The 21,506-nt window shown below is 39.7% G+C and overlaps 2 protein-coding genes across 2 annotated transcripts in view; both read right to left on the reverse strand.

Moving 5' to 3' along the window:
- Positions 1-4,590, reverse strand: part of bcl2l10 (BCL2 like 10) — a 7,663-nt gene extending 3,073 nt beyond the window's left edge. Inside the window, exons 1-2 of the mRNA XM_088295699.1 lie at positions 4,467-4,590; positions 1,480-1,950 (exon numbers count right to left, since the gene is read on the reverse strand). Coding sequence (XP_088151825.1) covers positions 1,480-1,947 — 468 coding nt within the window. The 5' untranslated portion in view covers positions 1,948-1,950; positions 4,467-4,590. The remainder of the gene's footprint in view (positions 1-1,479; positions 1,951-4,466) is intronic.
- A 2,632-nt stretch (positions 4,591-7,222) lies between these two features.
- Positions 7,223-21,173, reverse strand: gnb5b (guanine nucleotide binding protein (G protein), beta 5b). Its single transcript, XM_088295697.1, has 13 exons — positions 21,071-21,173; positions 19,978-20,129; positions 18,620-18,731; positions 17,327-17,463; positions 15,805-15,846; positions 14,984-15,060; positions 14,332-14,464; positions 10,931-11,074; positions 10,755-10,846; positions 10,280-10,328; positions 9,753-9,849; positions 9,482-9,648; positions 7,223-7,631 (listed from the first exon to the last, which is right to left on the reverse strand). The coding sequence occupies exons 2-13, from the start codon at positions 20,101-20,103 to the stop codon at positions 7,620-7,622; spliced, it is 1,188 nt and encodes a 395-aa protein (XP_088151823.1). The 5' UTR covers positions 20,104-20,129; positions 21,071-21,173; the 3' UTR covers positions 7,223-7,619.
- Between the last annotated feature and the right edge of the window lie 333 nt (positions 21,174-21,506).

The following is a 21,506-nucleotide window of genomic DNA, read 5'->3' on the forward strand; positions in this document are numbered from 1 at the left end:
ACTTTTTCGCACCTACCACTGGAAACCGTTTACGACAAGTTATTAACCTCACAATTTGCATTTCTAGAAGTGACTTAAGAGTATATTAAACCAACAACGCCAACAAAAAAAAAAAAAAGTTCAGTTTTTTTTTTTTTTTTGCATTGAACTTTCATGTCGGCACGACCCCAACATTGCGCTTGAGGCTAGGAGGCATCAAGAAACAAAAGCGCACACTCATCAACTGCTTTTTGGAACTTGTAGCAGTCAAGAAGGTGGAGAAGCCTAACAAGCACAAATGCTTGCTCTGAACTTTGCCTGTGTGGTCACTTGACACGTCATCCTGTTTAACACGACGTGCAGCCACTTGACTGCCCGTATCAACAATCAGCAACCAAATAAATGAGAAAATGTCTCAAATTGTTCTGAACTCCTGCTTTGATGCCATTTTCCCACAGTCCAAATAAACACTGGCTTGCTGTCGTAAGACAATAGTTGACATCTACCGAGCTGACGATCAATCAGCAGTCTAGTCGAGTGCCTCCATTGCCGGCATATTTAATTCCAATCCATTTTGGATTCTTTGATTGCGGCTCGAACACAGGCGCACTTGAAGCAACACCAATATGTTGTTGGGGTCTTTGCATCCCCGAATGCTTCAATTCCACCAAAAGGAGGAAAACCACACCAAGTTCAACACAGCAGCAGCAGCAGATTTCATTCAGAGGAAATTAGAAAATGGGAGCCCTGGAACAAAGTGGCGCTTGCTGAGTACTACACTGCAGTTGCTCAGTTCACGACAATGCCACAAACACACAAATGTGTACGCCAAGTGAGCACGGCTTCTTGCAAACTGTTGCCACCCTCCAACATCATCTATCAGTAATTTGACCAAGTGACAGCCCCCTGCGTGGTGGCTCCAAAGTGAACAAGGTAACAAAAACTGCAGCAACAGGTTCAGCCATGCGCGTCACGATTTGCAACTTCCATCCATCGATCTGTCCGTCCAGCCGCAGAGGATACAATTGCAAAAATGAATGTCTTCGCCAAAGCACAAGTGGTCTCCTACAGGGCTGATGATCCCCACCCAATGTGCCATGGATGGTAAAGGCAATTCAATGGGTCACAAAAGTTATTTTGTATTGACTACAATCAGGGGTGGGAAATTGGAATCTTTGGGTATGATAAATTCCAATTCAGAGACTTACGATTCCATTCCGAGGCATCACTACATTGTCTTATATTTCAGAGCCCATATAAAACACTGATACTTTTTTTTTTTTTTTTTAAACAATTACAGAACTCAAAACACTACATGAAGCTCCTCAACTCAATTCAACATGCTGCCTTGGCACCAAATATACAATAACCTTTTTGAGACATTCGTGTTTGATAGCTTTTCCCTATATAAAAATATGCGCTTTGACTCAATAAAAATGAGCAAACAGTCGTCTACAAATGGCACAACTGCAGAAGGTTACAGATGGTGCAAGCACCTACCCAGCCACTGTTCTCCAGCATCCACTCCTTCTTTTCTTCGCCCAGAAAGTCAGCGATGGTCTCTGCCAGCTTCCTGCAGGTTTGTGGCCACTCGTTGAGGTCCAGCCTCAACTTGGTGGCGGTGGTCTCCTCCTGCTCGCTGGGCTCCCGCAGCATCCTGGCCAACACCCCCGTGAAGGCAAAGAGGGACACAACCCTCCCCCAGTTCAAGAGTCCGTCGCTCACCATCTCCTGCATCACCCTCCTGAGGCCGGAGCACAGGTCCGGCCCGCACTGGCTGACGAAGGTCTGCGCTAGACTCCGGAAGGATGCTTCGTTGAGCGACTCGGCGTGGCGGCCCACGCGCCTCATGGTGGCGGCCGCCTCGCTGGGAGGGGGAGGGATTTCGCCGGTGTCCGCCGTGCGGCACAGGCCGATGTAGTCCTCGGCCAGGGCCAGGCTCTCTTTCCACAGCCCGCACGACGACATGTTCTACAAACGCACACACAACAACAGCGTTAATTTGCACTTTAAACTAGTAATACAGACAATTTGTAACAATGAAAAGTCACAGAGTTCAATCACTTGGCATTTGCGAGTCGCTTCGGCTTACTGAAAGTCAAATAAAAGTGCCCGTGGTCCTCTGTTTCCAACTGCACCAACTAGAAGTGGAATGATGTCAACATTTCGGAAACTCTCACAAATATTGGTATTATATCGATAATGCTCTTACGGCAATAGTGACATTCTACAGCATGTCCCGTCATAAATATTTGAGTTACATTGCTGCTGTAGCAAAGGAACTCACTCGTAAAACAAGGATATCCTGTAATGTGTGCCACATCAAAGTTCCAAGATTAATACCATTTAAAGGTGATAATGGGATAGTTCTTGTCCCAAAGATGAGAATTTATTAAAAAAAAAAAAAACACAGAATAAAAGAGAATTTATTAAAAAAAAAGTTATAGAATAAAAGATATCAAATTCTGCTGAGCAACGTGTTCCTTTTACATTGGCTTGAGGTCGACATTTAAAAGCTGACGGCATCCCCTGGTTAAAAGGTACGAGCAGGTATGTTTGTTTTAGTTTCTAGGAAAGGAAGTGCTTTTCAAACAAATATTTCCTCTATTTCTCCGGACAACTACTGTGTTTGCTTAGTGATAGACTACCTAACATTTTGACATATGTAGATATTCAGGTTACGTCGCCACCGTTGGAACGGAACTATTCTACTCCGTCGTAGAGCAAGGACCTCCAATGTGCTAGATAAATAAAGTTGTATTGTATTGTATTGTATTGAATAGTGTGTGCCTCAACACAGGCTGGAGATGCAACCAATTATGTACGATTTAAATCAGGTTTTTTTGTAAGACATTTTGAACGCACGCTGACGAAAAAGGCTGTATGGGTAGTGAAAAAGATTGACAGCATCCGTAGATACATCAAGCGTCTCTGTCTAACGCAGGGGTGTCAAACTCATTTTTTGCTCAAATGCCACATGGAGGAAAATCTATTACCAAGTGGGCCAGACTGGTAAAATTTGATCTATAAGGAAAAGCAATCGCCGTCATTATTATGCAGATTAGCACCGCTGTCCTGCGAATGGCAGAGGTCAACAGTGAATATATTGTAATATATAAAAGAAATCTATGAAAAATATATATATTTGAAATATTTTCATAAAATCCACATTTTGTATAGAACACAAAATAATATGAACTAAAAATAAATCAATAAATAAATACAATGTATCTCAAATATCCAGTGGCAAGAAAAGGCCCTGATCAAAATATGTTTTGGTGCGCTACATGCTAAAATAAGAGTTAAAATAAAAGTTAAAAAAAAAAAAAAAACGCACTACAAGACTAAGCCAAATGTCCGGTGCTGGCCCAGATTGCGATTCCCACCCAGTGTAAATCTCAAAGGCTTTGACCTGCGCTGAGCGATGTAACTCAATGCTAATGTGAACGCAAGTGTAGCTCCCCACTTCTTATCACTTCATCAATCATCACGCTATTAGCTTGTTACAAATTAAAGAGCCCTTCAACTACCAAAATAAGTGGCAGCCCAGCTCACAAATGTTGGTGTCAGCCATCAAAAACAATGCGTGTGCATTGAAATAATTTGTTTTTGTGACATTCACGAACGTGGAATGTGACAACAATTTGCCTATATGAGCTTTAATGTCGCAGAATGTCACACCTACCTAATTTGCACATTGACAGTTTCTTGAATACATTGTGTGGTGCAATGGATTTAATCAATAAAGTTAGAAGTACGTTATTAATTCTTGTCATATGTGTTTATGTTACCAGTAGCAGAATGTGTCATATTCAACATATTTATGTTCATCTAGCAAGATGTTTTTGTTTATAAATCATCTGAGCATGGCTTGTAGGGATCAACAAAAAAAACTTTATTGAAATGGTCAATAAAAATGAAAAGAATTTATGTCATGTTGAAAGTGTATCGGAATAGCTATAGAGAAGTATATTACTTGAAGACAGCTAACATTGGCCATTGGCCAAAGTACAGTACCGACGGAACAATGACTTGCGGGCCAGATTAAACCCGTTTGCGGCCTGATGCGGTCCACGGGACGTATGTTTGACACCCCTGGTAACGGCTCATGATAAGCGGCTTTTGAACGCTGAAGCCGGCTGATAAATGTGACCAAAATACGACTCGTTTCACTGGACGGCTTCCGTGTAAAACATAACCCAGTACAACACAAGACGCAACATAGTTTCTCCGGGTAAAACGCGGTTTGCGCCGATGAATTTGAGGGATTTGCTCGCCGGTTAGCCAGGAGGCTAACTGGCCTGACCGTGGTTGTGATATGGAGGACACAAAGGAGCCAATTCACGACGCCGGCTCTTCAAAACTCCGTCAAGCCGAGGCGACCCTGTACATTGACGCCGCATTCATGCCGCAAAACACACAAAATACCATTGTAGATACAGCGACATAGAAATGAAAAAACATCTTATAAAATAAAAAGAACTTACCCTCCCAGCGATAATAACACGGCTCTACTCTGCGCAGCGCAAAAAGACCGGCGGCGGAAGGAGACGTACGACGCGAGCAATGCTTCGTTCAGAACGGCCTCACTTATGTATAACTCCGCCCGCCCGCGCAGGTTACGGTGAAAAGCAGCGGAAATCAAAAAAGGCTCTTTGTGACGTTAGTCCTTTCTTTTTCCACTAAAACCACGTCGAAGACTTCAAACGCATGATCATTTGAAAATAACGACTTGAAAGTGAAAATAACACAAATTTCGCTTGTGGGTGTTATTGAGAAACAGATAAATGTTTCCTCTTCTCATATCATAAAACAATCATGAGAATAACAATAACCAACCAAAAAACACACAAATAAATATATGAATAAATAAAGGCGATGAAGATTTACTCCCTCCTTGTTTCAGTATGAGGACAACGGGTTCATAGATGTAATCTCGCAATAAGAACAGGGATGACATCAGCCAAGTTAGCTGCAAATTGAGTTTGAATGTAAACAAACAAAGGTAGTTTTCAAATAACCCAATAGTTCGTTTGTTGGCAACATACATACAAAAAAGAAAGGTAAACGTCAATTTACTCAACTCTCTCGCTTCACTCGTGAAAACAGTCCAAAAGGGGTTAATATGACACAAAACACCCCACAAAATTCCAGACTGAGTTCCCAGGCACTGCTTTGTTCAAATTGTATTACACCTTGAATTATTGCACACTCACGTCAACATAATACTATCTTAAAAATACATTCAATGCCTAATTTTTACACTGTCATAGAGTAAGACAGTACAAACACAAAAACAGCGGCGGCCGAATACTGCAACGTATGCGTTCACCTGAAGCCCCCACTGTGTAAATAGCTTTCAAAAATATCACAAAAGCGAACACATTCTTAAAGGTCTAAAGCCATAAGTGATGCAATACATAACCCAGTGAGCCAGCTAACCCAGTCTATTAAGTGGATATTAATATGAAACTGAGAAAAGTGTTTTGGATAATGAATGGACTTAATTACTTCCATGACACGATTGAGGGTCTTTCCGCAATTAAGCATCACAGGGAAGGATTTTAAACAAACATGCCAATTTAAATTTAGCGAAGCTTACTATTTTTACGCGTAAAGGTTTAAGTTAAATAGAGGAGACAATTATGCCACACAGCTTCCGTAGAACGAGGTAACTAAAGTAGTTTTGACATACTTTTGCAACACTTGGCAAAAATTAAATTCCAGACAAAGTAGGGACGGATCATTATTATAGATTTGTGAAAAGAAAAATCGAAATAGGGTAAAAACGTGGAGTTTTAATATTTTCATAATTCCCTCACTATCACACTATTTGTTCCTCATTAAACTAGCATAAGTATAAAACAAGCTGACTCAATATAAATACACAAAAATATTTTGAAATTAGATATTTTATTAATTTATCATTATTTTTATCCATGTAACACATGAAGTGCTTAAAGAGTGTGTTTGTGTAAAATCTGACATTTTAAATTGGAATTTTGACAGCTTCATATGCATTTTGAAGCACGGAGGTTTTACACTTGACTGCATCAGCTGACTTAATTATCTTAGAAGGTGATTAAATCAGTAGTTCATCTGTAGATTAATGACGTGATGAACTAGTTACGTTCCCTTAATCACTGTAATGTCATCTAGAAGCAGTTAGGCGTAAACAAATTATATCAGAATCAGATAAACATGTACACTATGGGTTCATTCTTGTTGAGTATTATACATATTAAATTCTATTACGATAAACGGGGCAATTAATAAAACCATTTCAGCCAACAGTAAATCTCTTTTTCTGAGTTGCCAATTGGTTGACAATGACGGAGAACGCAGCGTGATCTGTTTGAGTGATTAACATGAAGGAAGTGGGAAAGAACACCACATTTGTCCTGAAGTCAAATAAGTGAAAGCAAACAGTCAGCTCGTTTGATGAATCTGCTGTTATATGTTTTATTTTGCCTTTTTGCTCGGTAATTCCCTTATCTGTGTGAAACACCAGGTACTTTCCCACCTAATCATGTTACATGCTGAAATACAGTGAGTCAGAAATTCCTTCAGTAAGTTTCCTTGTAAATGCTAGAAAAACAGCCCATCAATATTCTCAAGACCTTTGAACCTGTTCTGTAAAAAATTAAGACGTGTCACTGACAAAAGAATCAATATTGGGTCCTGTGGCTCGTGTCTCAAATAACACAGGTTTTGAAAATCTTGCATCCTCATAGAGCAGCACGGTAGATGAGTGGTAAGTGCGTCTGCTATTGCTTTGCATGTTCCCTCATATTTGAACATTTTGTGGGCTGTGAGGTGCTTGGGTTCCATGTGCCCCAACTCATCAAAACACAGCACAGTGATATTGTGTTTGTGGAATACAAATTAAGTAGCGAAATGCAGCTGTCTTGATCCATCGCAGTGGGTGGCCGTTTTGTCACTCACTGTCTAGTGAAAATGACATCACAGCTGCTCACCGCTCAACTTCAGAAAACAGGTGAGCCGTGATTGGTCGCGATCTGATCCGAGCCACTGTGATGTCCTTTTCAGTCCAAAGCAAGTGGCAAAATAGATAAATGATGGCACAGAACATAATTGTTAAGAATATTTTGGGTTGACTTCCCCTTTAAAGATCTTTGCAATTTTTATTCTCGATCCAAACCCCACTCTTGGTCCTCCCAAATACTGTCCGAATGTATTTTGAGTCATGAATTTAAATTGCACACTTTTGAATACCACACAGTTGTGAGAAAATTGTGTTTAATGCCGATTGGAGGTGTACTGCTCCTTCAGAGGAGATGCATGGTAGAAAAAGGACATCAAGGTCAATAAATCCAATTAGCAACAAACTGCAGTCATTCCAGTTTCATATGCAGCTGCACATACAAAGTCACCTGTGTTTGAAATGAGTCTCCATTTTCACTTTACTTGACATATTAACCTGATTATGCTCTCAGTGACATAATCCAATCATTACGACAACACTACACCGCCGACACCATTTAGTGTTAATAGAAATACCCTACGCTTATGATATTTTTGTACGTTGTCTTTCAGATTCAAATCTCATTTCGGGTTTGTATTTGCTGGCCTCTTGTCAGGATGAAGGATGGTTTAAACGCTACTGTTGATTCCAGAGGCTAGGCCCAAATCTGCAATAGAGAAGAATGAAGATGAACAATGTTAACATTTAAGACAAACACAACACTGCCCCCCTCCCACCAAAAAAGAGCAAAAGAAACCCCAAAACAAAATGCTGTACGCCTGGTGGAAGGAAGAAAAAAAAGCAGTCATGCATGATGTCAGGTGAGACGTCTGCTCAGCAAGCAACAAAGCCTCAGTGTGTATTTTACTTTTCTTTGGCCTTCTGTTATCAAGTCAAAGTCAATCAACAGTTAACTTAAAAAATGACAAGTTAAAAAAAATCAAAATGTGACTTGAACATTGTAAGTACAGTTCATCAAGGTGTTACGATGGCGAGGGTTTGACCATGGAACAAATATCTTATTCCATTCCTTTTGAAGAGATATGAAACTAAATATTTTTATAAACATTTAAACATTTAAACTGTTACCTGCTATATCAATTAATGACCAAAACTCACACTTAGTCTTGGCAACTGCAAGGGGAGCTCATCGACAGGACAATGTATTTAAAAAGTTTTAACAACTCAACGATAAGAAACCCAACTGTGTGCATGTGCTCCAAACTACTTTGTGTTAAATGTAGAATTTCTCGGGGTCTCCCGATTCAACATTTTCCACTTCCAATCCAATACCGATATTGCGGCTCAGAGTAATTCCAATATTGTCCGATGTGACATGAGCAAGAATGATACATGCTGTATTTAAATTTTTTTTTAGTATGAATTGTGAGAAGAGACTTGATCAAGTCCTACTATTGAACCCATTTTGTATTCCTCCAATAGCAGATATGTTGAAAGAAATGAATGCAATAAAAAGACTAGGGCTGTCATAATTAAAACGTTAACTCGAGATTAATTACATTTATTTTTTAATGCAATTAAATATTTTAACTCAGTTTTATTTACTTCAAATATGATTTGCTATGGTACCATATTAGCTGTACATATTTAGCACATCTCAGAACAAAACACCGTGCTCTTCATACTACTGAGCCTTACAAACCAACACTGCTGGAGTGTGGTGCTTGTAGGCAGAAGTAAATACATACATTTTGGGAATTATTTTTAAGGAAAATGCCTGTAAAGATAAGAGCGCATAGATTGTACTCAGGGATCAAAGAAAGCTATTCGAACAGTCTTTGATTTAAAATACACTTCACATTTGGTGATTTTACATCAATTATAAGATATTATTCAAGTAAATACCTGTTACAAGCTTCACAAAAAAAAAAAAGAGTACTTGAAAAATGTGATTAATCGCAATTAATTACGAATTTTTTGCAATTAATTAGTTAAAAAATGTAATCGTTTGACAGCACTACAAAAAACAAATCAAAATGTTTATTTTTATGTATTTTTGTCCCCCACCTGCCCGCTGCCTCAGGTGCGGAGGACTAAGCAAAGCCTAGTGGGATTTTACCTTTTCTGTTGTGTCCTTCCCTTTGGAATGACCTCCCATTGAATTTTAAGGAAGCCCCCTCTCTGTCCATTTTTAAAACTCGTTTGAAGACACATTTTTATTCTGTTCATTTTTATTCAGAGGCTGTTCTTCTGTTATTGTATGTGTGTTCTAATTTCCTACTAATTCATATTACACCATATGGAAAGCGTATTGTTACAGCTCCAGCTGTTATGAAATGTGCTAACATTTTGGATGTAGTCCGATACCGTTTTTTTGTCTGATATTGGACCCAGATCCCAAATAATTTCCTAAAAGAAAATAATAAAAATCAAAGGGGATATAAAAGAACTGTTTATAAGATTAGACAAACAGTCCACAAGTGATGCGGGTGCTGCTCAGTGGGTCGGATTAAAGAACGGACTGTTTGCATGCGTGCGTGTTGTGGGGCTTCTCACCCGTAAGGTGGTGTCCCAAGAGGCAGAGCAGAGCGCCGTGCCGTCCGGTGACAATCGGACTCGACTGACGCGGTTCTCGTGACCATACATTGTGGAAATGCGATTTCCCTTCAGCACATCCCACACATTGATGGTGTAGTCGTTATAGCCAGCGAAGAGAAGGCGACCTGACAACGCAAGAGGAAGTGTGAACCTAAGTGGAACACTGAAAAAGTTCTTTAGAAAGGGAAAAAAAAATTCCAACAACTTTTTTTTTTTCTTTTTAATTTACCACTGAGGGAAAAGTCCACGGATGATGCTCCAAAGATAATGCTGTCTGTCTGGTAGACGGCCACTTCACGGTCAGCGCGTAAATCGTAGAAGCGACACTGAAACCAGCATCACACCGTGCTCATTAAAAGTGACATATTTAGGAAAGAGAAAAAAAGAAAGACTTTTTCACAACTTGTAAATATAAAAAAAGCTATGGACCCCTGTTCAAATACTAGATTTTTGTGATAGATCTAAAAAAAAAAATCATTTAGCCGTTACAGCTCACATTAATGGTGGGAAACGTTTTGAAATCATCTTGGTCCAATTTTTTTTTAATATCCTAAAAAACATCCTTCTGTTTGAACAGAAATGTGTAGACTTTTTGTATCCAATGTAGAGCAATAAGAAAAGTGAACTAAGACGGTGACAGATGAATGAGGAATGAGGCCCTTTGACTTTCCTTCCTGTTCATTACGATGAGAACTTTCCCCAAATGTGAGCAGGGTTTCGCACATCATATAACAGAAATGCCGCAATGTTACTCACCGTGGCGTCGTCAGAGGCAGACGCAAATGCATCTCCGCTGGGGTAGTACCTGAACACATTTTTTTTTGGGGGGGGGCAGATTATGATGATGATTAAGAGCCGATTGCTGTCACTGATACCAACATAGACAAGCACAAACTAAAAACTGCACCGCTTTCTCTTTCACTGTATCTTTTCTTGAAATTAAAAATGCATTTGTATAAATCCCCCAAAGAAGAATGAAAACATTTGTGACTTAATGACTCAAACAGCATTTTTCACAAACAACAATTTCAAGATGCCATTATGACTCAGATTTTCTGGTTTGTCAGGCTACTTGTTGCTTGGCAGACTTCAGATTAAAATGCTGCACATTTTGACATTCAACTTTTTAAAAAAAAAATGTAGTTCAAGTGAACACAACATGGCAGGAAGAAACGGTTGCTGATAAGAGATCCGTCTAACGTGCGTGCGTGCGTGTGTGGGCTGCACTCACTTGACGCTGTTAATGTCAGACTGGTGGTTCTCGAAGGACTGGATGTTCTGACCAGAGCGCATGTCCCACACGTTGGCCTTCTTATCACAGCCCTGATAAGATGCAGCACACACCACGACACTTGATATTGTCACCTAGAAACAATACACGTAAAACATTCTGTGTGTCTTTCTCACGCCGGTGACAAACGTGTTGCCGGTCTCTGAGGGGGCGAGGTCCAGTGACAAGATGTCCGCGGTGTGGCCGTGGAAGCTCTGCAGCAGCTGGCCACTTTCCACGTCCCACAGAGCACATGTGCCATCACCGCTGCTTGTCAGAAGCTACAAAACACACACACACACACACACACACAAACAAATCCTTTCATTATTGCAACTATGCAAGGTTTTTGTAGGTATCGCAATCTAACGGAAAAAGCTAAAACAAAATTTGAGAAAGGGGGGAAAAAAAACACTTGATAAAATGAAACTGCATCTAATATTTAGGAATCTAAATAAAAGTTCATATAATTCGAGCATCGAAAAAATGAAATGTCCTTCCTCGGTGTCAATCAATATCATGCGTGACTCTTCAAATGCATTTATTCCGTTACTGTTATACAACCATATTTACAGAAGCAAAGTCAAATAGTTGTAGTTTACTTTGCAATAATACTTAATGAGCTTTTTTTTTTTTAAACTGCATTAAAATGACCAAACAAAAACCATTATCTGGACCGCTTATCATAACAACCTAATATTTAGACAGTTCAAATCTTTAACATTCAATGAATTGGTCTAATATAATCACCTTAAAATTATGTAAAAAACTCATGACCAACCAAAAGAGAGAACGTGTGTACATATTAAGAGGAACCATTTTTTTTTTTTTCAAACCAGAAAAAAAAGCAAAAGTTTCATTCTAAGGCGACAGTTTGTGGGACCATCTTAATTGTCAAATGAAAACATTTCAGTCCATTCGTATTGGAAGAAATGTCGAAGTACAATTTCTAAAAATAAAATGTGATTCTGCAATTTAGCGATAGAAATGATAGATTGTAAATTAGAACATTGAATCAATTTTGCTATGTATTTTAAGTGAAACGTGCGATAGAAATAAAGTTGGATTGTATAATTATTGTTTGTACGTGTGCTAGTTTCATTTGTGTTGATACGGGGAAGTGTTAAAACGTTACGTTGAGAACCGCTGCTTAAGGATAAAAGGTAGAATGTGATTGTTTTTTTTTGTTGAGTCTTTATTTTCTTTTTATCAATAGCGCTTGTCCCAATTAGGGTGGCAAGTATTCTGGAGGCTAGCCCAGCTGCCTTTTTGTGAGGGGAAAGGCACACTCTGGAATGGTCGCCAGACAACAAACAGACAACTAACCATTCACACTGTCTTTGAATTTCGGGTTGGTTTTTGTAATGAGTCAAGAAATTGGGCTACGGTGAAATAGGCACCAATCAACTCCACGGAGAGCAAAAATTTGCGAGTAATTGGCACCCTCATAAAAAGCTTTATCATTGCCCTTAGATGCCACAAGATGGCGGTTGATTAATGTGCGCGCTATGACGCTCCTCCCCTCACTCCAGCATAGTTCATCGGCACCAAGATGCCATGAGATGGTTCCAAGGAAATACTTTATTTGCCATGGCTTTGGCACAGGCAAAAAAAAATTGAATCTGAATTCAGGAAAAGCAAATTGCGAAAATACAGTGGAACGCCATACATGGAGAAAACCCACAAAAGCACAAGGAGGCGCAAAATCTAAACGATAGTGGGTTCGAACCCAGATCCTCTCGGAAACCTTGAGGCAGACTTTCTCCAGTGCTCCGCTTTGCATATTTCACTTACAATCTTTTTTTTTTTTTTTTTTTTTTTTAAACATCGTTCTTCGAATATTTGGATTTTCCAAAGGGCAGTTTTTGCACTCGTGCCAAAGAGACAACATAAGCAGCTGGCAGACGACGAGCACTTAGGAGCCTCACGCCTCCATCGGCGGTCCCGGCGGATTAGAGAATTCCCGCCGGATGACCAACGACCAACGCTCTTTGCGTTTTGCCTGGACAGCAAAGCTCCGGTTTCAGCGCAGATGCGGCACAAATATCAGTAAGCCACAATTAGCGACACGAGACCAGATGGGAGCCGCGCTGATCCGACATGAGAGCTTCCGCGTGGAGTGCGCGGCTGTTCGTGAGCGTGAAAATAAATATGAAACACGTCACGAATGTAGAAGTAAAATTAATAGAATCTTTCTGAGCCGTGCATGAAGCTTTCTGCCTCGAGCTCTACTTAGCAGTATAAAGACTGTCCTCGTGTGCTTGTATGTGTGCCCTCAAGTCAGAATGTTCCACTCTGTCTTAGATAAAAGCCACTCCAGTTCTAAAAATACTGACAAGTGAGGGGCAATAACGTCCCTTTGTCTCCTCTGTCACCCCCACCCCTCCCCACCTCACACTAACAAGACTGCCCCTCCCCTTTGCACTCTTATATTTGCCCCCCTACGGCCTCGTCAAAGCGTGCACTCTAATATTATGATGGGCTTGCGTTGAACAAGAATCCCTTCAAGTTGACACAAAATGAACTGGCGTCAGTGCGACGCGGTCGCTGCAGTTGTCGTGCTGGCCAAGGTTCTTTTAGTAAACGAAAACGAACGAAATAAATAAAACAAAAATAGAAAAAACATTTACGTTAACGAAATGAATTAAAAACTAAAATGATTTAGAAAAACAAAAACTAACTGGAACCACATTTTACGTTTAGAAAACTAACCACAATTTAAAAGAAAACATGCTTCGTTTTCAGCTTTGGCAATTCATTTAATAGACGAGCGGCTGAGGGTTGATTTTTAAAGCGTTTCTTTAGATATTAATGACATGTCCCGGAAGAAGAGAAGATCTTACAGTCATTTGTGAGTTGTAGTTCTCGTAATGTTTGTCGCACAGAAGAGACTTCATCAAGCAGCAGCCAATAAAAAGGAGTCAGCAAATGAGACGAGTTTGTGTGGCGTCGGTTTGATTGGCGCACCTGCTCCTGACATTTAACTCTGCCCGAAAAACAACGCGAGGTAAAAAGTGATTTGCTTCATACATCAAAAAAAAAATATATATAGGCTATCAAAAAATGGTACACTATACACCCAGGATTAATATTTCTCATCAGGAATGCAACCCACAAATCACCTTTAGATGTTGGCAAATTGGCAAAGTAGGCATCCTATCTTCATTTAACTTTAGAAGCAGTATGTACGGCCTTATTGTGATTCAGTCTGAGGCCTGTTAAAACCGTCAACTGTACCCTGTATTACCAAAATTTTTTATATAATTTTGGCGGAATTTTTACTACACAAATCTTCAACACATGTAAAACACTAATACTAAAACGAACCAAAACTAAGTGTTGTCGAAAAAAAATAAAACTAATAAAAACTAACAACCCCTTGAACCCGAACTAAAACTAACTAAACATAAAAAACAAAACTCAAAGCCAAATAAAAACTATAATTAAAATTCCAAAAATATAATAACCCTGGTCCTGGCTCCAATTGAGCGACACCGACCTTCAAAAATCAACCGCTTGCGTCCAAATTGGCGCTCACCTGCATGTCGGAGTTGGTGAAGGTGCACGCTGACAGGTAGTTGGTGTGCATGGCCACCACCTTCTTCTTGGACACCGGGTTCTCGTTGGGGTCCATCGAGAGAGGGAACACGCAACATTTGTTGTCCAGACCTCTGTAACGCCATCAACACGTAACATGACGGTCAAGACAGGGTTGAGGTTTGCAATTGGTGATTGAAGAAGGCCTTTAAATGACGGGATCAATCCAGGGCTAGGGTTTCAAACTGGGTTTAAGGTCAAATTTGGGTTTCAAAGCAGGGGTAGAATTAAAGATTTTCAAGTAGTAGACTTCAAATGAGGATTCTAAATCATAATTTGGGTTCCAAACAAAATGAGGTCATTAAGCGGACAATGGTTTTAAATTCGGGTTTGAATTCAGGTTGGAAGGTAAGGTTCGGGTTTCTATCAAAGGTCATCAGAACAAAAATTATAGTTGGGATGTCAAATGAGGAGTTCAGGCCATGGTTGCAGTTCAATTTTCATCTAGCGTTATGTTTTCAAAATTGGGTTACGATTTCAAGAGAGGATTTGGGGTACGGGGCGCCAAACTCGGGTGAAGGTTTCAGGGCAGGATTAGGGTGCGTGTTTCAAGCCTGGGTAAGTCTGGCAAATAAAAGTTCAAAGATACACACCCGCACGCCACTGCACAACCTGAGGGTGCGTACGCACACGCCATCATCCACGTGCACGGCAGGCTCATGGCATGCTCCTGTAAAACAAAAGCTTTGGGGATGAAGTTGCAGAAGAAAGATGCCAGTGCGGTGTCGAAATGGCGATGATGCCATTACGTCCTTGTGGTTCTTCTCTAAGTGCTCTACGGGGCACACATGCTCCTTTAACATGCATATTCATGCGCTCATATGAAAAGAGAGGACAGTGTGCCAGGTCGCATTGGGCCAGCGGAAACACTTTTTTTCTGCTTCAATTTCTTGAAGCAGACAACACGTGCCTTTTTTTTTTTTTTTGCATGGATCATGTATTGTTTGGCACATGCTTGCACTTCAACAGAACGGCTAATTAACAAAAAAAAAAAGAAAAACTATGTGAGAATGAGTTGCCTACAGCACAAGAAACATTTTCATACTGTTACAAAATACACTTTTGTACTGTGAATGACAGACTAAACTAATGAACGCATTTTATTTACAGTACTGATCGTTACCCTAAGTTTCGGATTTTTTAAATAAACCAAAAAAAGTGAATTATTCAATTGAATTAACTTTGAATTTTAAAAATAAATGTATTATAATGGTTTGTTAAATAAATTTGGTTATACAATACAATTTAAAAACTTTAAAAAATAGCTGTTAGTGGAGAAAATAATCCTTTCGAGCAAATGTAAATGCGCAAATTTCATACACATTCCTAATTCAAAACAAACAATATCTTAGCACAGTTATACAGTAGAGAAAATGTACGGTTAAGCGTTTGCCCCTCCTTATAGTTCACTTACCTTATTGAGAGTGAATGCATCCCACACAATCACTCTTCCATCCTACATGACAGAAATATGCAAGCATTAGCACACAAACACATACACACACCCATGTCAAGTACAACAAGTCATACAGTGGAAGCTCGCTTTTCGTACGACTCATTTCTCAACACATTTATGGGGTCAAAATTGTGTCCCAGTTTTCTTAGTTCTGATTTTTTTTTTGTACACGCGATGTGACCATTCATATAGAGTCTGCAGTTATCCTGAGTGTTTCACAACCGAAGTTGTGAAAAAAAAAAAGGTTCCAAGGGTTCAACAGGTGGGCAAGGTGCATTTTCACAGTGACTGTTTATATTAACAACTCAAGGCAATAGTTGTTCCGGTCTGCTCACCAATACTCAGACATGTTAGAGCATCATTGGCGCAACGTCCTCTCAGAAATCAGACCTTCAAAATAGAAGCATGTTCCATATTAACAGCTGCACCACACTTGCTTTTCTTGCTACAAGGGATGTAATGATTCATTGAAACTCAGTATAAATTTTAACTGCTTAAAATATGCCATGTAAAAAAACAAAACAAAAAAAAAAACAACAAAAAACAACAATGGTTGCAACGCTGTGAGCAATAGCCGCTCTCTCATGTCGCTATTGTAAACAAACTGCATGCGCACATGTCCATAATGTGAGTTTCATGGATAACCCATTTTAGCATTAGCAACAGTGTCTGAAAGTGCATTTAAAATGCACTTAATATTTACATGCTTGCGTCAAACATGAATCCATATTGCATTTGTGGATGGCTGCAGCACCAGACGAGTTCACAGAGAAACATGCCTCCTCCCAAAAAAATAAAATAAAGTTAAAATCAATCGGAAAGTGAAAATCAAATCGAATTGGGCTTGAGTAAATTGTTATATCCCTAATTGCCATATTTAGCACTGAAGTTTTTTTTTAATTCATTTTGCCGCATCAATTGAGCAGTGGATTCAACAAAAATAAACAAGCATGGCTAAATAAGCCACCAAGGTGCAAAAGGTGACATGATTTAATTTTGAAGGCCTGCCTTTTGAGAGGATGTGTTACACCACACCATGTTGTTGAGCAGCTAGGGAAGATTATTGCCTAAAGTTTAATTGTGGAATACACCTTTGCAGCCGGATGATCTTTTTTTTTTTTTTTTTTTTTTTAACAATACAAGGAAAGTTCCAAGTGCCAGGCAAAAAAATTAAGAAAAAACAAAAATGGCTCCCTCTCTCCACTCCTGCCGTCTTCCATTTGTGCCATCAAGAGTTTTCCAGTGATGTACTTTTAGCAACATTATTCCACTTCATTTGTTGTTTCTTTTATTTCACACTGTTTTCTGTCTGTAAAACGATTCTCTATCAAATTTATTTTTGTAAAAACATTTTACATGTCTGGGATGGATTCATTCCATTGACATGATTTCTGATAGGAAAGGACCCACGGTTCACACGTTGAGGAACGCCTGTCACGAAACAGAGTTTCCACTGTACCTAACGTGTGCCTGCGCGCACCTGCGAAGAGCTGACCATGCGCCGCTTGTCTTTGCACCAGTCCATGCACAAGACTTTGTTGTTGTGACCCTTGAGCACACGTCTGGTCTTGATGGACAGAGATGACAACACCTCCACCTTCTCTGCCACCTTGCTTACTGCACACCGACACAGCACATATTAGGATGCATTGACCACACTGAACCAGGTGCAAATTTCCCCATTGTGGGACTAATAAAGGACATCTTTATCTTTATCCAAGAGTGACCCAAACGTGCGACTTTACAAAGACAATATGGCTGCGATGGGTCAACGACGTTGAATGAGTCGTCTTGTTGAGCTGAAGGGATGCTCCATGTTGAGTCGAACCAAGATAATTTTGGGCGATCCAACATTGAATTAATTTCCCTTTTGCCTTTGGTCTACTTTTGACTTTTATTTCCAACATTGGACTGTGAAGTTCTGTATCTGTTTTATCAATGAGTAGAAGGACCGTTTAATCTAAACAATGCCTATTTGTAATTATGATACTTATTCTCTTTATTATTGAATGATTGCTTAACCGCTCTTTCTATTGAATTCCCTATCCATGAAGCCTTGGAACACGAACTCCGGTCCTCCTTCATTGCTATCCTGCAAGTTTCCCTATCACACCAGGATCGAAAATGAGCAGGATCGGCGATCAGGTTTCTGCTGATGAACTTGACTTGAGTGCAGACTTTTTCATATCTGATTGTCAGTAATATTTAGGTGATTTCCTCGATCATTGGAAAGGAGGCTACTTAAGAAAAAAAAATAAAAGCGTGCATAAAATAATATTTCAATTAGGAATTGTTTCTATTTTTAAGATATTCAGAAAATAGATGGCTGGGTTATTTATAACATTTTTAAAATGATACTTTTTATCATAGAACCTTGTTTAAAATCTAACTGGCAGAACACTGCAACACAAGGTGAACATTACATTAGGCACACCTACAGAATCTAATGACATTCAAATGCAAAAAAAAAAAAAAAACTGTATAAAAAAAAACATGCTGCCTTCACAAACTGTGTCATTCTAAGTAAGAGGTATTAATGAAAATAACAAAATCGTTTTTTTTAATGCGTTTGCAATGCACTACGTCGTACCGCGAGTGAGATATTTGGATTTGGTTACCTCGTTTATGCATGACAGCTCCACTAAACAATTGTTTCATTAGAAGTGCAAACACAGAACATTTTCCCAAATTTTAAACCAAAAACGGCAGACGTTGTGTTTGTGTCAGGCCAATGTTCAAGAAAGCACGTGTTGAAATGTTTGGCGTGACTTACGCTCGACGTCGTTGAGCTTGTTCCTCTCCTCGTCCAACTTCTTCTTCAAATTGTCACTTTCCCTCTTGAGCGAGGTCAGACTTTCCCCTGCCTGGAGGCCCTGACACGCCATCTTCGCACATCCAACCACACAAAAAACATTCAATAGCCGAATTGGGAAGAAACGGCAAAAGGATGCTTATGAAGGTGAACACAAAGTCGAAAGGGCTCGCGCATGGGCCCCGCTTAGCGTGCCTGTGCGCGCGCACGACACTCTTAGAACGCGCGCTCGCTCTCCGGTCTGAAGGCCCCGCCCCCACCTGGGCCACTCACCCGACAGGCTACGCTGTGTACGTAAATCGGTGCTCGCAATCTGTACGGTCCATCACGAACCTACATTACCACAGATGGAAAAACTCTGCACTTAAATAGAAGTAGAGATACTTGTTGAAAAAAAAACACTGACGCATCAGTACTGATTGCACTGTGCATAAAGTAGCAAAAACTAAAGTCTCAGAAAACGTTCGCTTAAGTCATAGTTGAACATTTTCGGAAAAACGTCTTTAAGCATGGATTTTTTTGGAAATTTTCAATTGGTAACAGTAAATTAAAGGGAAAGTTTGAAGTAAGATTGACCCACTGTATTTTGAGCAATAAATCTATTTTAAGAATACTCTCGTTAGTTTTTCTTTTTAACGCAAACGTCCTAAATTCATAGTTAGACCCATAGCAACGCCCTATAACGAAAATGCTTTTGTTCAGCAATTGCTGGTATTTTGGGGGAATGACGTCACATGAAGAACCACGAGCCGTCAGTCTCTATTGTAATGCATTACTTATTGTCCGGTGAGCTTCTCAACTAACTTTGTTGCGTTTTTTGGCAAAATGCCTCTGCGCTGTGTTGCGATGCATTTTTCAAATTCAGGGATGCATCTGAGTGCCCCCCCCCCAAAAAAAATAACAATAGAGCACGAAAATGGACCAATTTCGTTCTGGCAAATAGAGGTCACGAGCTGTGGATTGTGACCGAAAGAACAAGATCTCTGATACAAGCGGCCGAAATGAGTTTCCTCCGCAGGGTGTCCAGGCTCTCCCTTAAAGATAGGATGAGAAGCTCGGCCATCCGGGAGGGACTCAGCGTCGAGCTGCCGCTTTTCTGCGTTGAGAGGAGCCAGATGAGGTGGAATGGGCATCTGATTAACATGCCGCCTGGACGCCTCCCTGGTGAGGTGTACTGGGCATGCCCCACCGGCAGGAGGCCCCGAGGATGACCCAGGACAAGCTGGAGAGACTATGTCTCCTGGCTGGCCTGGGAACGCCTGGGGATCCTTCCCTATACTTTAGTAAAGCAGATGGAAGTTGGGACGTGACCGTGTTACCTTCTCCACACAGAAGGAGCAATAGTTGATGGGCTCGGTCTTGATGTAGATGTTCATGAGGGGGCCGGCGTTGTCACAGCTCTCGCACGGGCCAAAGGTGACCGCCACGAATGTCTGGTCGCACATGACTGCAGTTGGGATCACACGCACGCCTGCGGTACACATATACACACACACATGCAACAGTAGAAGACAACTTGCATTTTCAATGATACACTACAACTTGGCCAGTGTGTGTTTGTGTGTCCGCGTGGATGTAAGTAGGCCTAAGTGGTAATCTAGTCAAACCTGATCCTCCTGTAGGAGAGCAGCACTGCTATTCTGGGAGCAGCATAAACACTCACAAATAAAAAAATAAATAAATAATAAAAATGAAGAAATACACACTTTACCCACCCCCTTTTCTCCAATGAATGTATATTTTTCATTTCTAAGCAATTATCACATCAGATATAAAGCACAATACAAAAAATACGCAGACATTTTTTTGTGATTAAAAAGACAGTGACATAGGTCTATGGACAGTATATACTGTGTAAACCAATTGCGGCCCGCCTTCCATTTTCATCGTGGCCCTCAGCTTGTATGTGTATTTAAAAAAAAAAAAAAACTTAACATGGCCTGCAATGGGTGTGTCACATCTGACAACTAATAAATTGGACTTATAGAGCTTTTCTTGATATGCGATTAAACTATTTGCAACTAAAATACAATACATCTTTATTTATATATCGCATTTCACAACAGATAAAATTTCTCTTTATATCTATAGCCATCAATCCATATATATATATATATATATATATATATGTATATATATATATATATATGTATATATATATATATATATATATGTATATATATATATATATATATATATATATAAATGGATTAGCTCTAGTAATAAGAAACAGATCAGTAAAAATAAAAAAAATAAACATTTTTTTAATTAAAAACCTTTTTTTTTACAAAGCTGAAATAAAATATAAAAAAATAAATAAACCACTACTATGACATACACCTTAAATGTGCACAATAGCCTACATAACAGTCGTCTGCTATCTATTAAATAGACTACAGAAAGGATTCTTACCTCAGAGAAGATTTTTTTTTTCGGTTGTACGTCAAGAAGGTATTTATTTGTGCTGGTGGAAGTGAGTTGAGTTTTGCACCGAAGAGGATTGCAACTAAGCTTCTTATGGAAGTGTTAAAGCTTGTGACTCTGGCCTACTTTGACTGGATACACCTGAGTGCCACCATCAGTGAACATACAAAATGAGAAGGTAAAGAAAAATTATTGAACACTTTGAAACAGTTGACAGCTGTCCCTCAAAGACTGAAAATGAATTGGGCGTTTGTTGCGCCATTGTGGAAAATCAAAACAAGACTGACAAGATTGGTCAAAGCTCTAATCAATATTATGCAGGTTGAGCTTTCACAATTACAAAAGAAAAACAAAAATAATCCCTGGAAATTTAGAAAAAAATTAAAAGATAGCAAGATGCAATATGCCACAACTTGTCTGGGTT

The sequence above is a fragment of the Idiotropiscis lumnitzeri genome, chromosome 5 (genome assembly GCF_059441095.1).
Source record: "Idiotropiscis lumnitzeri isolate Australia: NSW breed Sydney's pygmy pipehorse chromosome 5, RoL_Ilum_1.0, whole genome shotgun sequence".
Taxonomy (NCBI): Eukaryota; Metazoa; Chordata; class Actinopteri; order Syngnathiformes; family Syngnathidae; genus Idiotropiscis; species Idiotropiscis lumnitzeri.